The following is a 24,459-nucleotide window of genomic DNA, read 5'->3' on the forward strand; positions in this document are numbered from 1 at the left end:
GAAATCTAGCTCCCAGGGACATGGAGGCAGTTATTGGAGATTTTTCCATGTCAATTTGCTGCAGTGAATGTGTTCTACTTCTTTTCATTTCAAAAAAAAAAAAAAATGTGAAAAAGAAAATGATTTGTCCAAACTTCCAACTATCTTCTTAAAGAGAATATCTTTCTCTTTAAAAAGAAAAAGTCTCACAGTCTGGGCGGACCGATCGCCTACTCTCTTTCTCTCGGCCTATATCCTGAATCTCCTACACCCTGCCTCCATTCAGACTAAGGTCAAATTCCTAATAATAAACGAGACAGAGCTTTAGCAGCAGAAACGGCTCCTGCATGTATCCTCATATTAAAAGCAGGCCACTGATACTAATAGACGGTTGCTGTGTGACAAATTTGCAAGTGCTGTCAGAGTGCAAAGTATAATGACGCCCATTATGAAACACAGTGGAGCATTCAGGTTGAGGTGCAAAGGTGATGCAAATACATTTAAAGTAACGAGAGCAATTGCAGTTTCTACCACAAAGAGGCCTGGTTTGTTTCTTAAATTAGAGGTCAGGGGCTTATCTACGGTTGGCGCCCACATGATGAAGGAGGCAACATGTTTCCAGCGAGTCTGGTTTCTGGGGCAAGCCTGTCCTATTTGTCATTTGGCTCTCAGGCTGAAAGAGAAGATTCTCTTCTCCCTCAACTGGGGCTCGATGAAACATGTTTGACTGGTAAACTGTCGGTGGGAGGGGGATACGTCAGACTAAGAAAAGGAACCACATTTACTTCAAGGCTACGTGAAGATATACTGCAGTGGAAAAAGAGCTAAATTCAGTGACAAGAGTTTTACCGTGTATAAATGCAAGACAAATGTTTAAACATTATGACCACTGACAGGAGACCATCTTGTGACAATCCAATGTTCTACTGGGAAGCGTTTGGACCTGGTATTTGTGTGGATGCTACTCAGACATCCTGGGTGCGTTCACACCTCTACTTTAAGCTGGATTGTGATTCAAAAATGGAAAAAATTGGTGTCCACCAGTTCTGACAATTTGGAGTTAGGTGCTGGACCGATTCTCAACGGACTAAAAGGGATGAGGAGTGAAACAAGACCGCTGCTTTCATGTAGAGTACATTTTACTTCCAGGTCCTTAATTAAGCCACATAGTTCTATGTTTTGATCATTTCTTTGTTTTCATGAGGAGGTTTTTCTTTTCTCCTAAGGCTAACTGTATAGACTCAACAGCAGCTCCAGAAGCAGTGTTTGCTTCAGAAGTGAAGAAGATGAGTGCTGAGAATGTGAAACCACAGGAACAGCTTACACTGGAGCCCTATGAGAGAGAGAGACCATGCTGTGGTGGTGGGCATCTACAGGTAAACCCACATCATTTAGGTTCAATCCATCCAATATATACACCCATCAGGTATAGCATTGTGACCACCGAGAAGGAGGAAGGAAGAACATTGACCATCTTGTGACAATTCAGTGTTCTGCTGGGAAACTTTTGGACCTGGTAGTCAGTGGTGTGGATGTTAACACCCACCACCTAGACCAGTCCAGGCACCCCCACCCCATAGCAATGACACTCCTTGATGGCAGCAGTCATCCCCAGCAGGATGCAAACTGACACAGGCACACACACACATAAAGGAAATAAGAAACATGAAGAACAGCACAAGGTGTTGACCTGGCCTTTAAATTCACTAGATCCCAAACTGATCAAGTATCTGTTCACATTTATGAATACTCCAAACAACAGAAAAGAAAATACATAATATGGATGCTACAGTTACCGACAGTTCTTTTGAAATCTTGAGTTCCTGTGCGGCATCCCGTTATGCAGTTTTAACAGACACCTGTCAGACCTGCAATACTATATCGCTGCAGGTCAGCTCCATGTGGGAGATGGCTTTGATTTGCTGGCCTGACATAAATCTACACTTTTCAAATGGAAACCCTCATGAAAAAAAAAAAAGATATTACTCTGCTCCAAGATAAGATTTTAATGAGGTGTATTCACTGCCGTCTCCTGCAGTGACCAGCCAGGAATCAGCCGCACCCAATGAGCATTTCTGTCTCCTTATTTTGATCTTTTTAATCCGTTTATTAAACCATCGCCGTCCTGTTCACCAACATCGGCGGGAGTCACAAAGAACGACAGAGCGAAAGGGAGCACGAAGACATACATAGGCAGCTGATGAATGCTTTGTTAGAATAACTCTATGGACTAATGTAGATGGAAGTTAATGGCTGGGGACGGCACGGTGAATAAGACGGAGGAAAGAGACATAAAAGATGGAGCGAAAGGAGAGAGGCAAGGAAAAAAGCATAAAGAAAGGTGAAGAAGTAAAAGAGTAGCCTCGAGTTAAGTAGAGAGAGACTAAATAACATTTTTAATTAAATTTTCCAATTCAATTATTGTCTTGAGCAGTGACTGGTAATGTTATATAACACGGCGCAAATAAGCTCCTTTGTCTTTTTTTGTCAGCTATCAAACTGGGACAAAGAATGTGTAATCCTGATAAATATTTATCAGTGACGCCACGCGGAGACTCTAGTTTGTTGTCACATTAAAAAATTAATCAGCTGTGAAAAGAAGGCAACGCCATTATGATAATTCCCGGCTTTGTTTGTGCATGTAATCTGGGTAACAACGTCTCTTTGATGGAAAGTTAGCGCTCCAGACGCTCGCCTTTAATACGCCGTTCATGTTGATCTGAGCCGAGGAACAGTGGGGCGGAATATCTAAGAAGCACAGGCCTCAGAACTCATCTGTAGTTTTCTGCTGCGCCGCTGACCGCAGCTTTCTCACCTCTCCGAGTCTGCGTGGCTGCATTTTAATTACACGCAACCCACCTCTCTATCTTCACCGATCAGCCACAGCATTAAAACCGTTAAAACGTGATAAACGGTAAATTTACTCAACGCAGAAAAGTGTCAGCTGTTAAGTTGTTGTAGATCTCATGTTATTATTAGTCCTGCATTTATGTGAAAGCAGGATTTAACTCTTGCAGTCTAAACTATTACATACACCCGAACAGCCACAACATTATGACCACTGACAGGAGAAGTAAGCAACATTGACCATCTTGTGACAAATCAGTGTTCTGCTTGGAAACTTTTGGTCCTGGCATTCATTCATGTGGATGTTACTTAGACATGTAGCACCCACCTAGACCAGACCAGACACCCCCACCCCATAGCAATGACACTCCTTGATGGCAGCAGCCATCCCCAACAGGATGCAGCCACAAAAACACTTTAGGAACAACTCAAAAAAACATGAAGAACAGCACAAGGTGTTGACCTGGCCTCCAAATTCACTAGATCCCAAACTGATCAGGTATCTGTGGGATGATCTACAGAGGCCCCTCCCCTCAAAGGCCTCCCACTAACAATATTCTGGGGACTGATGAGTCACAACTGTTTTGGAGGCACAAGGGAGACCTGCACAATATTAAGAAGGTGGTCATAATGTTATGCCTGATGCTTGTTCACCAATCAATTAACCATGAAACCATAAAGATAAGATAATTGTGCAACTGCTGCTGCTGCTGCAAGGCAGAGGCACAATTACAGAGTCAATATTGGACAACATAAACCTAGTTAGGCAGTGCAGGTCTGGTATCTATTATGTTGTCCATGTAATTGGAAATTCCTCTTTGGTAAACCTACCATGATGATCAGTATTTTTTTTTTATTTGCACTTAAATAGCTGGATTCATTCCTGTTTGCAAAAGTTATTACACATGGTGGTACGTTTTTGTGTTTAAAATGAGTTAATTAAAAGTCTGACCACAACTGAAGCTGGCAGCAAGTCTAAAGTCCGGGTATCTGCTATGGCAACACACTTAAGGTCACACGTCCTGATACTCCACATCCACACACATCCAAAATTCAGAAAACATGGCGGTTCTTGTTTTCTATTGAATCAAATTTACCACAGCTGACTTTGACTAGCATCATAACATGACAACATAACAGTGTGGTGTAAAGTGTGGTCTGACACAAAAACAAAAGGCAGGAGAAGAAGTAAAGTAATGACACAACAATGCGTGCAATGCCGACAGGAAGTGCGTGTAGAGCTACAGAGCCTAAAAGAGATCGGGTTGACCTGGGACGAGTTATTAAAAACAAAAAGAATGCAAAAAAAACACCTTTAGTTGTTAAGTTTATTATGGGTGAACTGTTACCACTGCATCTATTAGGGACGTCCTGATCAGCATCTACAAACCTCACCGTTTAGCCTGTCAGCATACACTCAGTGTCCAGATCATTTTAGTACACTAGTGAAAACCAAATCCTTCTAATACAACAATCCTGCACTAAATCTGAAATAACTGAGCGAGCTGTTGATTCAACTGTGTTGTCATTGTGCAGCCTGTGGCTTATTTTGCACCGACACCTGTTTCTATATTGTTTGGACAACTTCATTGTACTCAAGAGGCTGTTATGTGAGAAGGGATTTGTTTTCTCTAGGGTACCTAAAGTTTTGACAAACGAGTGTATAAAAGGTGCGTCAGCCTCTGTGGTTTTGTTAAAGCCATGCATGAAAACTTGTGTGAAGTAGACAAACGTGCACACGACCGACCATACGCGAACCTCCTCGGAGGCACAGGACGTACTCCTGAAGGCCGAAACTGACTTGATGCAACCGGCTCGATAAAGATCCCATCACACTGCTGGACAAACAATATTTGGCACACAGACTGGGACAAACACACAACCCAAACAACCAGATTTAACTTTGACTGGCCTATATTATTATTATTATTATAGTTATTTTTGAGTGTGTGAGTAGGGTCTGTCTTAATAATAGCCCATAATTATGATGCTATCCCAACTATTAAAAACTATTTATACGGTATATGCAATGTATGCACATAAAATAAGAGCATGGGTTTTGTTTCACTCCGTCTTTAAATTATTGTAATAACAGAGATACTAAAGATAAGGAACAAATTTAAGAACAATCTAGCTTCACATGCTACGTGCAATTTCCTCTGCAGTCTGGTTATATTCAGTACAGAGCAGGTGAGCAGCAGGTGTGTGTGGAGGCTTTGGGTGAGGAGAGGGAGGGATAGAGAGATGCTTTCGGGAGCAATAGGAAAAAAACAACGTAAGCGAAACATGGTTTTAATCGTGCAAAAATATTTCCGATTCGTTATGAGACCACGGTAGATGGAAAGTCTGTGGATTTCACCAGTCTTGATGTCCAGATTTGGAGTTGCTCATTGGTGCATTCGTGTGTTATTTATTTGATTTTCATTCCCATGTACAGTGAAATGCAGCACTGGAGAGCTAACTGTGCTGTACTGCGAAATAACCAGAGCTCTATCAGCCTTATTTTAGCAGATGCTAATCTGATAAACTATGCAGAGACCGGCCCCAGTGTGATCATTACGGTTTACCCTGGAAATATAAATCAAGATATGATCATCAACAAATTTAAACTGATCTTTTTTCACATAGTTTCACATTGGTAGAGCAAGCAGAGGCAGACTAGGGACTTCATTTGAAGCACGGGGAAGGAGAGAGGCCTGCAGGCAGACCGCATCTGTTTACACGTTAAATGAACCATAGCAAATCCTTACTACTTACACACACACACACGGCCCAACAACACTCATTTGATCCCAGCAGATAGTGTGAGGACTGAAATGGTTGCAGATTACTTTTTTTTCCCCCAATGAAAAGGGACAATTTGCAAGTGCAGCACATTCTGCCTAAACTGTTGCTGTTCAAGATAACTCGGAGCTAACCCGGTCAGACATGCAGTCCCATTCAGTGTCTGTCTGTCTGTCTGCGTGGAGCTGGCAGGGAGCTTGTCGGTTTCTCCTCGCTGACAGAACAAGACGTGGAAGAGAGAGGGTACATGAGCAGATGTTCGATGAAATGGAAACGGGTGACAGTGAAAGGAAGGGCGGCAAAAAGACGAACAACAGGAGATGGGATGCATGTTACGGCAATAAATGCTTGTCATGATCACCTGAACAAATGCACTTCTGACAATCCAAAGTCTAATTCTTTACTAAATGGGATAGGAGTGAAGGAACTGAGCCGACAAACAAGCAGCGCAGGTTTAGATGAATCAGCTGGTGAGCATCTTTATTTTATTTAAACTGAGACCTAGAAGCCTTTTTGAACCTGAAGAATCGAGTAACCAATTAAAAATGGATGGGCAAAGTACACTGACACCGTGACACAGAAGAACCAAATGAGCTGCAGTAAAAACCTCTCATCGAGTTCAGCGCCTTGGTTAAGTCATGACCACTGTGCAGCTTCTTTTCAGCACCCAACCACGGCACCGTCTCATTTCAACCTTTGTAATTAACAAGCCTGGGCGATACTTGTACCTTGATAAAAACACATATGCATGTATTTCCAGGAGAGATGTTTTAAATTAATTATTAAAAAAATGACTGAAGTTGAAATTAATGGAGTTCCCTGCTGCGACGGTGGCATGTGCTGGCGGGTCCTCTTAAAGGGCTTTATGACCTTCATTCTGTGTGATGAAATTTTATATAATGAATATTAGCTTGCCATGAATTAGTCAACTGTAGAAGTTGTAGAACACTTCTAAAAATTGTGTCTTGTTGTGAATTGGAGCCAACAGCATATTTCTTTTGCCTCCATTAACCAGTCATGTTCTAATGAAAACTGTTTTTGCAGAACAATGTGTGAGACACTTTGTCATGAGTAGCATCTGTCATATTGAATTAGGGCCAAAAACAGATTCTGTGAATCAGAGTGACTTTTGACCGGACAGATGGACAATACACAGTTCCTCATAGTTCCTCGCCAGCGCAAGGGGAATTATGTTTTGGGGTAAAACTATGTCAAATAAATAATACACTGCCTGGCCAAAAAAAAAGTCACCACCTGGATTTCACTAAGCAAATAGGTACGAGCCTCTTATCGGATAATTACTGCATGGGTGATTATCTTTCAGCTGGCAACAAGTTATTTAACCCCAACTGATGCAATGAGCAGCTTCTCATTTCTTAAGCAACGATATCGAAAGACACATCCTGTGTTCGTGGAAAAGATGTTAGTCCGTTTGAGAAGTGTCAATTCATTGGCATGCATCAAGCAGAGAAAACATCTAAGGAGATTGAAGAAACTACTAAAACTGGGTTAAGAACTGTCCAACGCATTATTAAAAACTGGAAGGATAGTGGAGAACCATCGTCTTGGAGGAAGAAATGTGGTCGTGATCGGCGATCTCCTAAATGTTTGGTGAAATCAAATGGAAGAAAAACAACAGTTGAACTCAGGGCTATGTTTAATAGTGAAAGTAAGAACATTTCCACATGTACAATGAGAAGGGAACTCAAAGGATTGGGACTAAACAGCTGTGTAGCCTTAAGAAAACCACTAATCAGTGAGGCTAACTGGAAAAAAAAGGCTTCAATTTGCTAGGGAGCATAAAGATTGGACTCTGGAGCAATGGAAGAAGGTCATGTGGTCTGATGAGTCCAGATTTACCCTGTTCCAGAATGATGGGGGCATCAGGGTAAGAAGAGAGGCAGATGAAGTGATGCACCCATCATGCCTAGTGTCTACTGTACAAGCCTGTGGGGGCAGTGCTATGATCTGGGGTTGCTGCAGTTGCTCAGGTCTAGGTTCACCAACACTGTGTTGCCCAAAGAATGAGGTCAGCTGACTACCTGAATATACTGAATGACCAGGTTATTCCATCAATGGATTGTTTCGGGCATATTCCAAGATGACAATGCCAGGATTCATGGGGCTCAGATTGTGAAAGAGTGGTTCAGGGAGCATGAGACATCATTTTCACACATGGATTGGCCACCACGGAGTCCAGACCTTAACCCCATTGAGAATCTTTGGGATGTGCTGGAGAAGGCTTTGCACAGTGGTCAGACTCTCCCATCATCAATACAAGATCTTGGTGGAAAATGAATGCAACACTGGGTTGAAATAAATCTTGTGACATTGCAGAAGCTTATCGTTATCCTTATCGCTAACATGATAGTCGGTCAAATTCTTCTACTGTGTTTATGTTAATACCGAGTAAGAGGACCCACAAACAAAAGCTCCAACCCTGCATGTGATCAAAGCAAGGAAATTTCATTCACAGCTGTTTGTCCACTCATGTGATGGTGGCAGATAGAGCCGATACACTAGAGTGAAGTGAGAACGAATTGGACGCTCAGCAGCAGACGGTTTATATTTAACACTTGAAAGAAAGAGACCCATCAATAATTGGTCAGGATGTAAATTTACACATTAAAAAGTTGACCGTACACAAAAATAATTTTTCAGCAGAAGGACAGACGCAGACAAGAGGGAGGGGTGGGGGGGTATCCATAGTTAGTACCCCTAAGTATTGAAATAAAAAGCGAATCAATGTTTGGGCACATTTCTTTGCACCGGCTGCTTCATTCTTCATGCAAACCATCCACAGAGTTCCCTTACAAATCCTACAGAAGGCATACCCTGGGAGTTAAAAATGTAGTCTAATCTATGTAGTGTGAGCTCAAGGAAAGATCCAGCATATGGCACTCCACGTTTTAAGTGAGCGTGGCGTTTGCATAACTTGTGAAGGAAAGCCCTGCGTGTAGTCAATGTCTTTGTAAAGTGATTAGAAGAGAGCGTATATACTGTGCGGTATGCGTTAGCCGCACGGAGGCACACTGCCACAAGTAGAATTCAAAGAATAATGTCAATCACTCAAAATAAAGACCTTGTTAAATCGTCCATTCACCACATTATTATCTTTGAGTTCAAATGATCTGAAATATTGGCTGCTTTCCACAATGTTGTAAGATTTTATGGATATTTTCTTAAAACCAAAAACCAAATGCATGATGTTTTATTTCAGTTGACAGTCTTCATTAGCCTGGCGTAGCATGACTCAATTCTTATCAGTATAGCAGCGAAGAGAGGGCAGCTCGGACCTCAGCTCCAGAAATGGGCTGGTCATAAACTCCGTAACCCTCTCCGTTACATTTTTGGGGGTGAACCCCGAATAGCAATCTCCTACTACCACCTCTACATCGCATAATTGACAAAATTTCTGTCTGACAAACTTCATACTCCAGAGTAAAGTACTTCTACACAGCAGACATGTTTAGCCGCGTGACTTTAGTTTCTCTTCTGCTATTTTTGGCAGCTTTAACACTAACCAATCACTGTTACAACAGAGGAGGACAAAGAGGTTTTCGCGCTACAGGGACGTGGTTTTGGTTTCGGACAGACCTAAAATAAATTATTACAAAAAGGTCGGGGTTGGCTGAAACCGATCTGATGACCAAAGGTTTCCTGTTTGAATGTTGTTACGGATATAGTACGGTTTGCTTCAATGTTAAAATATGTATACTTCACCTCACTAGCTTACTTTTACATAAGGAAACATAAGTTCAGGGCTTAGTTTGGGGTTGTTTAAACAAAAAACAAATAATGCAATTTGAAAAATCATGGGAGCAGCAAAGATGGAGATGACCAATAAAGCTCCACAACTGGTGAGTACGGCGTTAACATTTTGTCAGATCCAGCTCACGTAATATGAACTAACACAGTGTACTAACAACTGTAGGGCTTTAAAGGTACTATGCCGATAGTATTGCTCCACAAGCGTCCAAAATCAAAGCAGCAGAAGCCAGGACGACTTGACTTCGAGACACTAAAAAGAATTAAAAGATTACGAATCCTCGACTTCCCGAGACTTACTTGCAAAAAACTTGCACGTAGCTCCAATTTATAACACAGTCATCAGAGTCAAAGACTTAATAGAAAGCCTAAGGATTTCACGAGGGTATCTTTGTCTTATTTTATATTTTGGGAGAGTTCCCTTCAAGCCACAGAGAGCTGTTCTTACTTGCTAATCATTATGTGTAAATGAGTTGAGGGGCGCTTTAAACAAAAAAAAAAGAGAAACTTCAATAAAACCTTGGGAAACTCCAAGTACTCTGACCTCTTTATTAAAGAAATCATACGTTTACACCTCTACAACTGAAAAGGCAGGTGTGATTGTTCAAGGGAGCACGTTAGTTAAATGCGGGAGAGGGCGGCTAAAAATACGAAGAGGTCGAAAAGCACGAGACAGAAGGATGGTCAGGAAACACAGCCACTCAGAAAAATGAATAAAACCCATCACACGATAATGGAAAAACATTTGCAGACACTTGAGGCTCTTTTAGAGTACTGCGGGACGGAGACGCCGCAACTTCCGCACGTAGCCAACGCTGGGGCGAGCCATTTATATGTTTGCGCTCGTCAGTCTGGCTCGCTCTGTAAAAACACCACCCAAAAACTAGTCTTTTTTTGCCAGTTGGGTTAATTTTTTCCCTACTTCCTGCTTCACTCTCAACAATGGCGACTGAAACTTTCAACGAAATTTCGCCGAAGACGAGTCGTACAAATGTTTGTATCTCCGAACCTCCTCAGTTAAACCTTCCTCAATATGTTCCCTCTCTATTGATTGAAAATTGTGGCGATGGAGAAGCAGCTGGAAATACTGAAGCGGAAACACGCTACCACCAAGTGGACCAATCACAGCTCTTGCGGTCGGCGTTGCCGCAACGCGTAGGTACATTTCTGGGGAGGTGCATGTCATGCTACGGCATTAGGGTCTCAATTTAACGCAGAAGTCTAAACCATCTATTACTATGACCAGAAACAAAAAGTCCTTCATCCCTTCATCTAAAAAGTCCAGCTGTAATCATAGTACAGCAACTAGTTTGAGCTGAAAACCGTTTGCTCTGCCTTTAAAGATCACGAGGGCTGCTTCCGCAGCAGTTCGACGGAGAAGCAGCTCCTGCCTTAGACTCCTCTCGGATGCCAGCAGGGTCAGACCAACACACCTCCACACAGACGGAGACAGGTCCCGGAGAGACGTAAAGAGAAGCCAATTAGCAGCCGACGAGGGGGGAAAACACGGCAGAACAGGAGGAGAAGAGGAAGCTCAAAGAGTTGAGGCTGCCGGGGTGAATGGGAAAACAAGTTAACTGACATTCAGAGACGTGTGTGTCTGTATATTTATGAGCGTGTCTGCGCTCGTCACGAAGCTAGATCTCCTAACACTCATGCCACATGCCTCCAGTTATTTCCTGGAGGTCAACCAAGAAGTGGTGTGGGTCCAGTGGAATCTAACTCTGTTTAAGTGTAAAGGAGGCATCCTTAAGGGAGTTGTTAGAAATGAAAACCACACAGGCCTCCCGTGTCTGATAAAAAATACATTCTACTGCATCTGTGAGCCTTACTTCTCCTCCCTCTGTATCACACAAGCTGCTTTGTTTGTTGGTAAAGTTATTTGCAGGAATGTCGAAAGGTAAAAACGATCGGAACGCTGCACGGATGGAGAACATCTGCCGTAACTGGAGCAGATGTTATGATCATCAATCACATGACGATGATTTGAGGATGAATCACCATTATCCCCGTGGATTTAGTTGTGCTTACATGATTAGTTGTATTAGTTGCACATGGGCAGCTCTAAAGCACAGCAAAGAGGCTATGAAATAAAACCAGGGTGGTTTCTAATAATCCAAAACAAAAAAATAAAAACAGAAAACAGAAGACGTGGTCTGGAGACGTCTGACAAGAACAAGGGAGTTTATTGCACTGCCGTTTCATCATCACCGCCTGTCAGTGCGCTTTATACCGGGTCTGGTACTTTGGGACAAAGAAAATCTAGCTCTCGGGTTAATATCCTCCACACAGCCGGTGCCACATCCAAGCGCATCCCAGCCGCGCCTGGAAGAAAGTTGACAGATCTCACAGATAAGCGTCAGCCGTGCCGGCAGGGACGGGGGAAAGCGCAGCGGTGAAAGGGGAACCGTCTGGCTTGGCTGCAGCGTGCGATGACGTAGAGTTCACAGCTCCAGCAGCAGCAGCAGCACCACAGTGCATAGTCCAACACATACAAACACAGCGTTATCCACTGTGAAACCTGCATCTACTTCCTCTGATTGCAATCTTGTAGTTTAACATTGAGATATATTAACAGAAAAAAACACTTTCATGCATTTTCAAATAAACTACTTTAAGCTGAATATGAATATATATATAGTACGCCTTCCTCTATTAAAATAAATGGACATAAGTGTGGTTAGAGAGTTGTGTTTACACTACCGCCAGGCTATATTACCTTCCCCTCTGAATGATAGCTTAAAATGACTCATCCCCGTTCTGCCTGTTGCATAATGAAACAGCAGAATAACCATTATGTAAGCAGAATAAAGGGAAATCTTCCACATGTACGCGGCGGCGAGGCATTTCCTGGAGGGAAACAAATTACTTAACGGAATTGGGCTTCAGGTCGGGAAAAAAAAACAAACACGAATTCACGGCGCTCTTTTAACGTTCGTGCCATCCGGGCGCCGTACGCCGCGGGACGGGGACGCGGCGGCAGCAGTTGTTTTATTGTGCATGAGGGAGGCGGTGATGTTGCAAGATGGCTAATCTGACAACGTCTCGAAGAGAACAGAATCTGGCTTTGTTCAGTTTAAAACATGCAGCGCTGCAATCACAGACTCCCCGTCAGTACGTGTGCTGTTAGCTGGCTTTATTCCACAAGAGGCTACATTCATTCTTATTATTTGCAGTTTTTTTTTTTTTTAGATTGCTTCATCTCTTAAGTCAGATCATAAGACCTATACAAGGCATGCTCGTGCAATACCTCAAAGCAAAAACATTTAGTTGTGAATGCATTTTAATACAGCAGCCCTGCACTAAATATCACCATTATGAAGGTTATGATATTCAGCAGATTGATTCATCTGTGTTTCCAGTTTGTATTACTATCAAATAGTATTGTTTCCATTATTTTGAAAGACCCGTTTTAGTCGGTGGGTTGGGCTAAATACCAGAAGCACTTTAGCTTTTAATTCAATCCAGTTGCACGGCACCGCAAACCACATCCTTCCAAAATCATCGTACAGTTGAATCACCACCTGTCTGACGCTTTATCAACATAGACTGAGCATTAGAACAGTCTTAAAGAGAGATTTAGTGTTATATTGAAACGCATTCGTTTTTACCTAATGTTCTGGCAGGTGAAAACAAAAAAGGGCTGAAAAAAGGAAGAGAAATTAGATCTTTTCTGTGACTGGCACTACATGATTGACTGTATATAAAAGATGTACAGGCCCATGACCTCACCCACAGCAGTGTTTCCCCTACCGCCCTCGTATAGGTCAACTTAATTTCATTTAACAGTAAACTATATACTCTTACGGTTTTTTATCTTATTCACACGACCGCATGTCATTTCCGTCTCTACGTGGTCGCTGGTTCACCACTCTCCTCTGCACAGGATTGCCAAAGTGCAGTTTTGAAGCTACCAGCCTGTCACTCAAAGCTGCACACGCCCTTAATTATGCATGACATTAAGCCTCGGTACCGTTTTATATGAAAAATTCTGCAGCTGTATATATTTGAGCATCAGTCAACTTCTTTCTGGCACGTGTTGCGATTAAAGTGCCAGTTTTCCTCAGTGCTGTTATGATGAAAACAGGAATTACTGGAAGTAGTATCTGTGATAACTGTAATAAGCTTACCTCTGTGGTAGGCATCATATTACTGCAGTAATGCAGTATCCGGCCCCTGCTAATGCCGAGCTCTCAACAGCTAACACAAATGAACGGTAAAAGCTTCATAAAAGTAGGATTCATTACAGGGCTGTAGCACAGTATTGATTTATATCGTAGACAGACCCAAAACAAAAACTCAAAATCAACGCCACGAACTGGAAAAAATAAAGGCGTCAGTTTACCAGGAAATAAAACATGTGCAATGAGTGTGGAGTCCAAACTGCACAAGGTCGCAGCCGCCCAGCGGGTCTGTGGGTCTGTCAGCCTGCCTGCGTGCGAGCCAAGCAGCCTATCTGGCCCCTCATCTCCTCGCTTGCTACTAGCAGCCAGCGCATTTGCTGGCCCGGCCCCGGTGAAAGCACCGACGCTTGGAGGACTCGCTGCCACAGAAGAATCGGGTGTCAGGTGGAACGGCTCAGCCTGACCGGAGACGCAAACGGTTGTGACCCGCGTGACCGAGCAGAATGCACCGCTGAAGGCGCCTAACGGGAGACAACGGCCCCGCACTCGCTCTCATGAATCATCGCCCCAAAAAATTCAGACAGGGCCTCGCGGTGCACTGCTGACTCGGATCCAATTTTTGTTTTACACAGTGGTTCTGAGAGGAGGACTAAAGCTTCTTTGCCGTCACGAAACGTGGGGATAACAAAAAAATAAAGGAATATAACTTATTCTGTCATCTGACCTGAACAGCAGCGCAGGGATGAAATGATTAAGCAGAAACAAGTGGGAAAAGGAAATAGATCTGAAGAGACAGCCAGTGTAAATGAAGCCAAGAGGGCTAAACGTGGGATCTGCTTCCCTATTCTGTTTCAAGCGTGCACTTTTCAATTCTCCACCCCAGCCTGCCTCCCATTTCATTTTAAGCCTTCAAAAAGCACCTTTCCCTCTCAGGAAAAGAGGAAGAGCCGAGTCTTTCCAGACAGATGTACAACAGCAGCCAACCTGGACCTGATGCATGTTCATTACAGAGCACGAAGCTCTCTGAGTGACTCGTAATGTGGCACGACTGATAACCCATTCTGCAGCCGGGGCGCAATAACGGCACACAGACCATCAACCCCGTCCTCAATAAACACGAGGCCGTTTCCTATTATTGCCCGTTTATGAATGTTAGGACAAAAAGAACAAGATCCTCGTATTAGACGGGACATTATCTCGCTGTGTCTATAGATAACGAGGTCCATCGTTGTTCATTCTGCATGCGTTACACATTAACGCCCATCTCGGTACACGTCAGGTCCAAACTCGGCCTCAGTGTTAATACAACGTTATCAAACCTGAATCAAAGAGAATCCATTTATTCGGTATAATCTGGTTCAACCTTCAGTGTCTATTACTTTAATTAAAACAAGATAAAGACCCATTCAGAAATGATTCAGTCTCTTGGGGATGCGAGGTGATTTTTAACATTACCTGCGCCGTCAGTAATTTTAATCACATCTGGAGCTTGTACGTGGGCAATTTTTTCCACCACCCCTACCCCAGCTTAGGCCAGGCCAGAGATAATTACCACTGCAATTACAATAATGTGTTTTGGCAAGTTTGCTGGTCCTTCAGTTATTTAAATCTAAACCATCGAGAGCTACATCCTTGCATTTGTGTCTGTGAGCTTTGACTTTTACGTTTGCACAAACCGGGATCACCGGAGAGATTTCATTCGAGACCACGCGCCGACCTCACGGTGGCACTAGAGGGGAAAAAAAAGGCAAACCGATGGCTTTAATACTCTGGGGACCATAAATGTCTGTGCTAATTTTCATTTCAACCCCTCCTGTAGTTAGAGAGCTACTTCCATTTGTCCACGCTGAGAATTTGAAAACGAGATTTCAAATTTGACTAGATAAGCGCCGCGGCGTTTCACTGTTTGTTTCCTCGTTCAGTTTCGCTACACATTTCGGTCAACGGCACCGAATGCTGAATGGTTTCCTGTCTGCACTGATAACATATCGTCACATGAGAACTAGACGCGGCAGTGGCACAAATCTGCAGTTAAATTTGCCTGCGAGCGCGTAATTCATTGATGATCAGACGGCGGGCCTCGCTCCGAGGGAGGTCCGGCTCACGAGCGAGCGACCTTTGGTGCACCGGACGCGGACATAGGTACTAATGAAGCCGTTTTATTTATTTATTTATTTAATTTTCCTTTCCGATGCCGCTCCGTGCATGATTAACACAGCCCGAAGTCAAAGCGCAGCTAACCGTCCACGAGGCCAGCTGCCTAATGTCAGTCCCGAAACCGCTTTGCCGTCAGTTGTGACAGCTCGATGTCGAACTTCTGAAGGAAAGGGACTATTAACGAGTCACATCAAAGGGACGCTGGAAAGGATGTGCATGGGAGAGAGGCAGAGAGAGAGAGGAACAGACAGCGAACAAACACGGTTGACGTGACATTCGGCTCTCTTGCGATCTCCTCGAAAAGATAAGCGACAGGCACCTTGCAGTGAGGAAACAGTGATCAGAAACTACTGTAGATCCTGCTTGATGACCTTGAGGCTTCAGTAGTTTGACCTCTGAGTAATCGGACTCCTTCTGCAGGCTGAGAATATTTGTTTGAAGGGAAAACAGTACATTCAAACTCTATCCGGGAGTTTACTACAGGCAAAGACACTCTACTTCCCTTTCGCAAAACGCACGTGCGCTCACACACACAAGATATTTCCCCATTCGAGAAAAGGGGGATTTCCCTGCAACCACTATCTTAAAAAGCGTACTACATTCTGTGATCTAGTTTAAATCATAGTAAAAAAAAAAGTCTAGATTACTTTTTACATTAGTCAAGAGTGGCATTTATGACAAATATTAGCTGACCTCGTTATTTTTTTTCGGTTTTTTTTACACACACAGGATTTCACACATTACCTCTGCCATCCAGCCATCTAGTTTACATAATGCTGCCAGTCTGATAGCAAAGGGAGACTGATAGAACAATGAAGCAGTGTATGAATAAATTTCACTCCATGTCATGCCATGTTAGGCTTTCAGAGAGCGACAAACAACGAAAGAAAAAAAAATAAAATCTGAAGGATTCTCGCCCAGCCAAAAGCTTTCAAGCCTCCTCTTTTATTCCGCAGACAGACATGAAGCTGGCAGTTTAATCCACACTGCTGGTCTCAGAATAATCATTAAATGCTTTCAGTGATGCAATGCAGGCTGGGGCCAGGCAACAGTCCCTTGGAGTATTAAAAAAAAAAAAAAAAAAAGCTTGGACAATTTCTGGCAGACGCCACGCTGGCAAAGAATAAAAAAAAAATAAATGAAACAGTAAATATATAACGTTCATTGTATATAGCGTGCATCAACACCGGTTAGACAGAGTGCTTTCTTGTTCAACCTCAGGCGAAGTTTAATATATATATGTTTTATACGGGAACAGAAACATGAAAAAGAACAAAACCTGACTGAACAGGCTGCTAACCTCACTGAACAACTGTTGGCTGAGGCGAGGCAGAACCCTTTTCACACCTGTAAAGTAAAAACCAGCGCCGTGTTCCACGAGCCTGCCAAAGCTTTCAATTTAAGCTGGAAAATGTTCCCGCTGCAATTTTGGGGATATGCAACCTGAACAAAACTGCACAGAATAAGCGCAGACACGGTTTAAAATCAGAGCAGAGGGGTGTCATGTCGATGCCATAGCGTCACAGGTCTGCAGGAATGACGTGCAGGATGGGGCACAACTTTAAATCTGCTACATGCATTGTGAAATGTTCCCCGTAGCACGCTGCTGGCGCACAAACTCCACGAGAGCCTGCAGTCAGAGGTGGTTTAACTGAAAATAAACAAGTCAGGACAGAGAAGATCTGGTAGGTAAACAAATCTGTGCCACACAAGGACTCCAGCCAGGTTACCTCATGGCTGCTTCTTTCCGGGTTCAGGCCGCGTCAGATGAAGCTGTCACTATTGTCCTCATTTACTCTAGCATGACCTCCTCCCCCCTCCTCCTCCTCCCTCCCTCCTCCAATGTTAGGCTTTGTAAAGTACTACAACACATTCACACGCCTTGCACGACTTTGTATACTGGCTGAATTACTTTGGGTTCACCTTGTATTTTTATTTTTTTAACAGCATCAGATAAGGAAAAGACACAGCATGTGGAAGCCTCGTGCCTGCAAAAGGACACGAGCTCTGTTTAAGATGATTGTCTGATGACTCGACAATAATAATTAATCACATAAGTAAGTAAAGACGAGCTTTCTCCGTGCAGTTTTCCTACATTAGGTCGACTTAAGTGGGTTTCTGTGTCAGCAAAGACGTCGTTTTTTATTATCTGTGGCGCGTAACGAGATGAGATAAGAGCCGTGTTTTAAAAGAAACTTCCTGACAGTGCAGCCATGGAGCTCAATGTCCATAACGTAGCAGCCCGCCTCGACTAACAACCTCAAACCCAGCTGTGTGTGTGCGTGCGTGCGTGTGCGTGGAGACAAACTCACCAGGGGTCAAACTCGTGAATGATGCTCTCGAAGCGTATGACAGCGAAGAGCCTGGAGCTGAAGCCGGCCAGCCAGGCCAGGAACAGGATGGTGAAAGACAGCAGCGACTGCCACCCGGCCGGCTGCGACAGGCCGCCGGACAGACCTCCACCACCACCTCCTCCTCCTCCTACTGCTGCTGCCGCTGCGGATCCGGCGTTGCTGCCTCTCTCCGCGACCGCTGTGCTGCTGCGCCCGTTCCCGGAGTACGACGCTCCGGAGTTCAGCGAGGATTTGTGCTTGCTGTCGGAAACCGGGTGATGCTCCGCCATATTCTACGTCAGTCCCGAGCAAGCGAGAAAGGAAGAAAGAAAAGAAAGCAAAGCGAGCTATCTGGTGTTACACAGGAAAGAAAAGCACCCCCCTCTTTCTTCCTTCTCTCTGCCACGCTCCACTTCCGAAACCACTTGCACCACCTTCCCTACGCGCCCCGCACACCCCCCAAAAAACACCCGTGGCGATTCCAAACTTTATAACCTTGCCTCCCACCGACGGCAAAAGAAAAAACAGCTAAATGATCCCAGGGAGTCACATAGCAACGCGGTTTTGCAGCAGCACACTGGAAGTGACACACGCGGCTCGAGCAGTTCCTCCTTCCTTCCTTGGAGCTGGATGAAGGAGGAGGGGGGGAGAGGGGGGCGGGATCAGCGCGTGGAGCAGGAAGAGCTGTCAGCCTCTCACGTCGAGACAGGTACGGCCGAGAGGGACGCGGCTCCGGGAGAAGCCCAATCCCACGGCGGGGCAGGGTTGACAGACGGGCGCCTCGACCAGTGATGAGCGAGCCACACGAGCGGCGAGGATGCTCTAGCGCGAGAGCGACGCGAGAGACGGGAGGTGACGGACAGCGCGAAGAGCGTATGGCGCGCGAACAGCGCAGGAGCGCCGGGGCCTGCACGAGCCAATGAAATAAATGAATGTCACAGGAAAAATATTGAATAAACTGGCAGAGATAGAGCCGGTGTGACACGAGAGAGGCTCCGGGCCAAGGTTAGGCCCCGGATTAAGCAGGCTACTCATTCACGCCGGAAGTAACGAGCTGTTGCAGACAGATATTGTTGTGATGGGAGCCGGCTCTTTTGCCACGGCTCCCAATGAGGACCCGGCTCTTTTGGCTCCCGATCGGCTCTTTATTTAGTATTGTTTATAGCCTAATATTTTAGCTCAACACAGCAGATACACATGGTTTGTGTGTTGATAAGCCCTTTTGGATTCAATGTTTTTATGAAGAGCTTAATAATTATCTCATTTTGTGCAGTTTTATTCTCTTACAAAAGCATTCTAACTTTTGTTTAACATTTCAATACAAACTTTAATTGTGCAAACAAATGCACAGAACACTGCAATTAAATCCACACACAGTAAAAACAAAACCAAACTCTGTAAGCAAACAGTTCTTGTGCAGTGTTGTGGTCTTTAAATTTCAGTCAGAGGCTGCTTCGTTTCCGGGTGTCACTCATAACTACATGCCCCCATACTCTTTTTCTCACTGTCATAATCAGTCAGCCACAGCGTCTGTCCGCCTCTCTGAGCACAGCACAGATGAATGAGCAAAGGAAAAAAAAAATAGTGGGGAGCCAGCTCCTACTCAATGGGATTCACTACCAAGCATCTGCTCTTAAAGCCGGCTCTTTTGTGCGTGACACATCACTAAGATGTTGGGAAGTCTTGTTTGGATGCCATTGAGTTGTCCAGGTTTCATCTGCAAGATGTTGAAGGAATTTCCCAAATTTACTCTTGTGACCAAGAGGAAGAATACTATTTTCAGACTTTAACACTCTAACACTCTAACACAACTATGCAATACGATTAACACTTTCAACCATTACCACCCAGTTTACGTTTTATTTAGCCTCTACACTTATTCTAGCTAACTCTTTAAAAGTTTATGAACAACGTTTAGTTTGCCATCATTTACACAAAACTTACCATTTATACCATTTGTTTTTAGAAGATCTGATTTTGTCTAGTTTTATTCTTTGATTGATTGAGCCCATGTCTGGCTACTGCAGGAGAATAACATCACCAGCCTGTATATATCTGTGTCAGAATCAGATGTGTATCTCGAATGTACCTTTTACCCGTTCACAACTCGTCTGCTATAAGGATTTTCACAACCTCTATAACTTCTTAACTTTTTATGGAACAGGAGTACCATGCGGTTCAGCCGAAGAAAAATGTAGCTCAATACTCAATACCATGTGTGACTTGGTCGAGCAATGAGTCCACAAACCTACAATACTTTTTCTCTCTACCAGTAAACATCTTTGCTGGCGGATAAAACAACAGCAGATTCCTCTAGCAGCTTGGGGAGTCTGAGACCATTAAATCTGTGTCTTGGATGCAAGTAGACAGACAGAGAAGTTTGGTTAAAATCCATCCTCTCATAAGGAGGAGAGGGATAGTCCTGAGGCAGAGGAGCTGCTCTGAGAGGACCTCCAGGGGTTGATAACTCAAAGTATTGCTGAAGCAAAGGGAGGCTTCCTGAACAAAAATAACTTACATATTGTACTGCCATGTTGAACATGACTTAATGCAGAGAGCTCTGTGACTGCAAGTTGTAAGTTATCATTTGTTTGCATGTTTTACTGCAAATGAGAGAATCCAAACATTTATGTATGAATTATATATATTTGTGTACGCATTTAGATGTCTTAAAGGTTGTCATTATGCATTCGTTTAAAATTGAAAGAGCACATCAAAAAGTTTGAAATTTGAAGATTTGACAGTTTGTCTACCAGACACAAATTTTCTCTCAGTCTTCTCCCTGCTCTCTTCACAGTTGAAGAGCTGTGACACATATCCTGTCAAAATCTGATGACATTTGCCACTTTCTTTGGTAACTGTTAATCTGATTAAACCACACTCACATATAGTCCTGATAGGGTTAACGTTTAGTAATTAAATAACAGTACTAGAAAGAGGAGTGGTTTTTTTTTGTGCAGCGTTCACCTTTACAAAAGTGGTATCATGGTGTTCCACAAGGAGCAATCCTCGGTCCTCTCAAATTTAATTTTCCAGGTTGGCAACATGTTAAAGTATAATGGCTTAACATCAGCTATGCATTTCTTTCGGCTTTTGTAATTTCAGTCTTTTAAATGTGCTATATTTAAGTATGTAAACTATTTTAAAGAGTTTAAAGAATCCGGACGCCCACTGAGATTCACCTGCAAATTGCCCAAAAGAAAAACCTGCTGACTAAAAGGCTGCAAAGACATAAAAACATCTGCAAGGAGACACAGCTACACAGAGAGGAAAACCAACCACTAAGGGGAATAAAAATAACTGCAAAGAGGGGCTTAACAACAATAACTTTTAATGAGAACACAAAGACCACAAAGAGATGTTAAATGGAACCCATTGTCTCACAATCTGTCCATGTTCGTGGGTCCTAAAAACCAGAGACAGAAAATGTGCTCATGCTAAGTCTCTTAAAAAAAGTCAAGTGAGTGATGTGCATGCCTGTGTGGTGCATGTGGGGTGTTTACTGTCCTTGGACTGGTGGGTGTTTGAAGTGGCAATTTTAATAAAAAGCACCCACGCTGAGTTTACTTCTGATAAAATGTGTTGTAACTGCCTTGCCTCCATGTTATGTACTGTGAAGGCAGGTGATGTCTGCCGCAGTCCTCCCATGCCATTCACGACACCGACTGTTTCACCTTCAACAATACTGTATATATTGTCTTAGAAGGTTCGCCTGAAGAAAAGCAGAGAAAGGGATTGAGGCCATCTATGGTAAATAACTGTATATGAATCATTTCTACTTTTATCTTGAATAAGAATTTATCTTGTATGTTAACTTTTCTTATTTAAACACAAAATAGTACACTGTAGGCCAATGGTGCATGCAAATACACTGCTGCACACTACTGGAGAGAAGACATTTGAAGATGACCTGTAAATTCTCGTAACATCTCAAACCCCAAAATCAGCTCCATGCATAATGTCCAAGGTAGCTTCATTAAAGTTGTTCATATACTTCTGTTTGTAAATGTGCAAGAGAAACAGCCCAGTGAGTGTAAAGGCGGTGTAGATTGAGAGTTCAGCCTAGTGTGTCCACAACACTGATTTTGCATAATGTGGTATTTGTGAAAACAACACCAAAGATGGATCGGTTTCATCTTTCTCATCAGATGGTCGAGGAACTGTGTTGTTTTTTAAAAAAAAACCCAAAAAAAACAGCTGTTAAATATTCAAGCCTGAGCACGCATCTTCTTTCAGTGATCGGCTATCAGAACAATCACCGTGAATAGTGTGTCGGTTTGTTCATGAAAACGGCTTTCATTTCCGCTGAGCATCTACGACTTCTGCATTTCTACTCTGCCGTTACACATGTGAGGACAGAAAAGAAAAAAACAAAAAGGTTTCCCAAAATATCATTCGGCCCATCGTAGCTGTCACGTCACATCTGGCAGCCTCCCGTGTGAAAAGACTGATAATATGCTTAAACGAGCACGCCATTAATAACCATTGAACTAATGTCATTTTGCATGTTTTAACAGTGCCGGCTATTAGAGTAATTAATGAGGTGTTTGACAGTGACCTTTGCGACTAATGAGCCAGACTCATTCATTAGGCACATCTGTGCACTGTACACTTCCTTTCTGCAGAATCACTGACTATCTTGCTATCGAAACACAGGAAGCCGTTTGTGGTTTCATGTGTTTCTGCTGGGAGCTCAGTGTTAAACCATACACATACACTTAAGTGAAGGTGTGATCAAGCTTTCGTATTTTCACTTGCACAAGATGGATCCGTTTGGGATGGATTTAACTCTAGTAGTAGTCTATGTTGTGTGCATTTTTTTCAAGCTCCTCACTCAAACATTTTATGATTTTATATATAACAACAATATGCATATGCGCTTTGAATATTTCTAACACGTTATCTTGATATGAAATATTCAAATGTTTCCTTTGTGACACTGTGACACTGTGCCTCATGTGGCGGAGCTCCATTAGAGGATGTTTTTGTTCTAAAATTCAACACACATACATTTTATTTGCTAGGAACAAATATCCAGAATGTACACTATATTACCAAAAGTATTCGCTCACCCATTCAAATGATCAGAATCAGGTGTTCTAATCACTTGGCCTGGCCCCAGGTGTATAAATTCAAGCACTCAGGCATGCAGACTGTGAAACAAGACATTTGTGAAAGAATGGGCCGCTCTCAGGAGCTCAGTGAATTCCAGCGTGGAACTGTCATAGGATGCCACTTGTGCAACAAATCCAGTCGTGAAATTTCCTCGCTCCTAAATATTCCACAGTCAACTGTCAGCTCTATTATAACAAAATGGAAGCGTTTGGGAAAAACAGCAACTCAGCCACGAAGTGGTAGGCCACGTAAAGTGACGGAGAGGGGTCAGCGGATGCTGAAGCGCATAGTGCAAAGAGGTCGCCGACTTTCTGCACAGTCAATTGCTACAGAGCTACAAACTTCATGTGACCTTCAGATTAGCCCAAGTACAGTACGCAGAGAGCTTCATGGAATGGGTTTCCATGGCCGAGCAGCTGCAGCCAAGCCACACATCACCAAGTGCAATGCAAGGCGTCGGATGCAATGGTGTAAAGCACGCCGCCACTGGCCTCTAGAGCAGTGGAGACGCGTTCTCTGGAGTGATGAATCACGCTTTTCCATCTGGCAATCTGATGGACGAGTCTGGGTTTGGAGGTTGCCAGGAGAACGGTACATTTCAGATTGCATTGTGCCAACTGTGAAATTTGGTGGAGGAGGAATTATGGTATGGGGTTGTTTTTCAGGAGCTGGGCTTGGCCCCTTAGTTCCAGTGAAAGGAACATTGAATGCTTCAGGATACCAAAACATTTTGGACAATTCCATGCTCCCAACCTTGTGGGAACAGTTTGGAGCGGGCCCCTTCCTCTTCCAACATGACTGTGCACCAGTGCACAAAGCAAGGTCCATAAAGACGTGGATGACAGAGTCTGGTGTGGATGAACTTGACTGGCCTGCACAGAGTCCTGACCTGAACCTGATAGAACACCTTTGGGATGAATTAGAGCGGAGACTGAGAGCCAGGCCTTCTCGACCAACATCAGTGTGTGACCTCACCAATGCGCTTTTGGAAGAATGGTCAAAAATTCCTATAAACACTCTCCTCAACCTTGTGGACAGTCTTCCCAGAAGAGTTGAAGCTGTAATAGCTGCAAAAGGTGGACCGACATCATATTGAATTCTATGAGTTAGGAATGGGATGGCACTTCAGTTCATAGAATGAGTAAAGGCAGGTGAGCGAATACTTTTGGTAATATAGTGTATGTTCAAATGATTTTTATTTTAGAGCAATGATCTTTATCGGTGTTACACTGTGCATATACCTGGGGCCCAAGTCTCCTGTACCTGCAATGCCCATTTCAGCCACCTGATGACAACCTATGTCAGCTTTTTGCTTTCAGTACTGAATGTTGCTGCAGGCGTCTGTGTGCAGA

The 24,459-nt window shown here is 43.5% G+C and overlaps 1 protein-coding gene across 1 annotated transcript in view; it reads right to left on the reverse strand.

Annotated features, from left to right (window-relative positions):
* Positions 1 to 18,592, reverse strand: part of LOC311497150 (dolichyl-diphosphooligosaccharide--protein glycosyltransferase subunit STT3B-like) — a 57,778-nt gene extending 39,186 nt beyond the window's left edge. The window contains exon 1 of the mRNA XM_084557316.1: positions 17,972 to 18,592. Within this exon, the coding sequence (XP_084413442.1) occupies positions 17,972 to 18,282 (311 nt within the window). The 5' untranslated portion in view covers positions 18,283 to 18,592. The remainder of the gene's footprint in view (positions 1 to 17,971) is intronic.
* Positions 18,593 to 24,459: the final 5,867 nt, after the last annotated feature.

This window comes from Chelon labrosus (genome assembly GCF_963514085.1).
Source record: "Chelon labrosus genome assembly, chromosome: 12".
Lineage (NCBI taxonomy): Eukaryota > Metazoa > Chordata > Actinopteri > Mugiliformes > Mugilidae > Chelon > Chelon labrosus.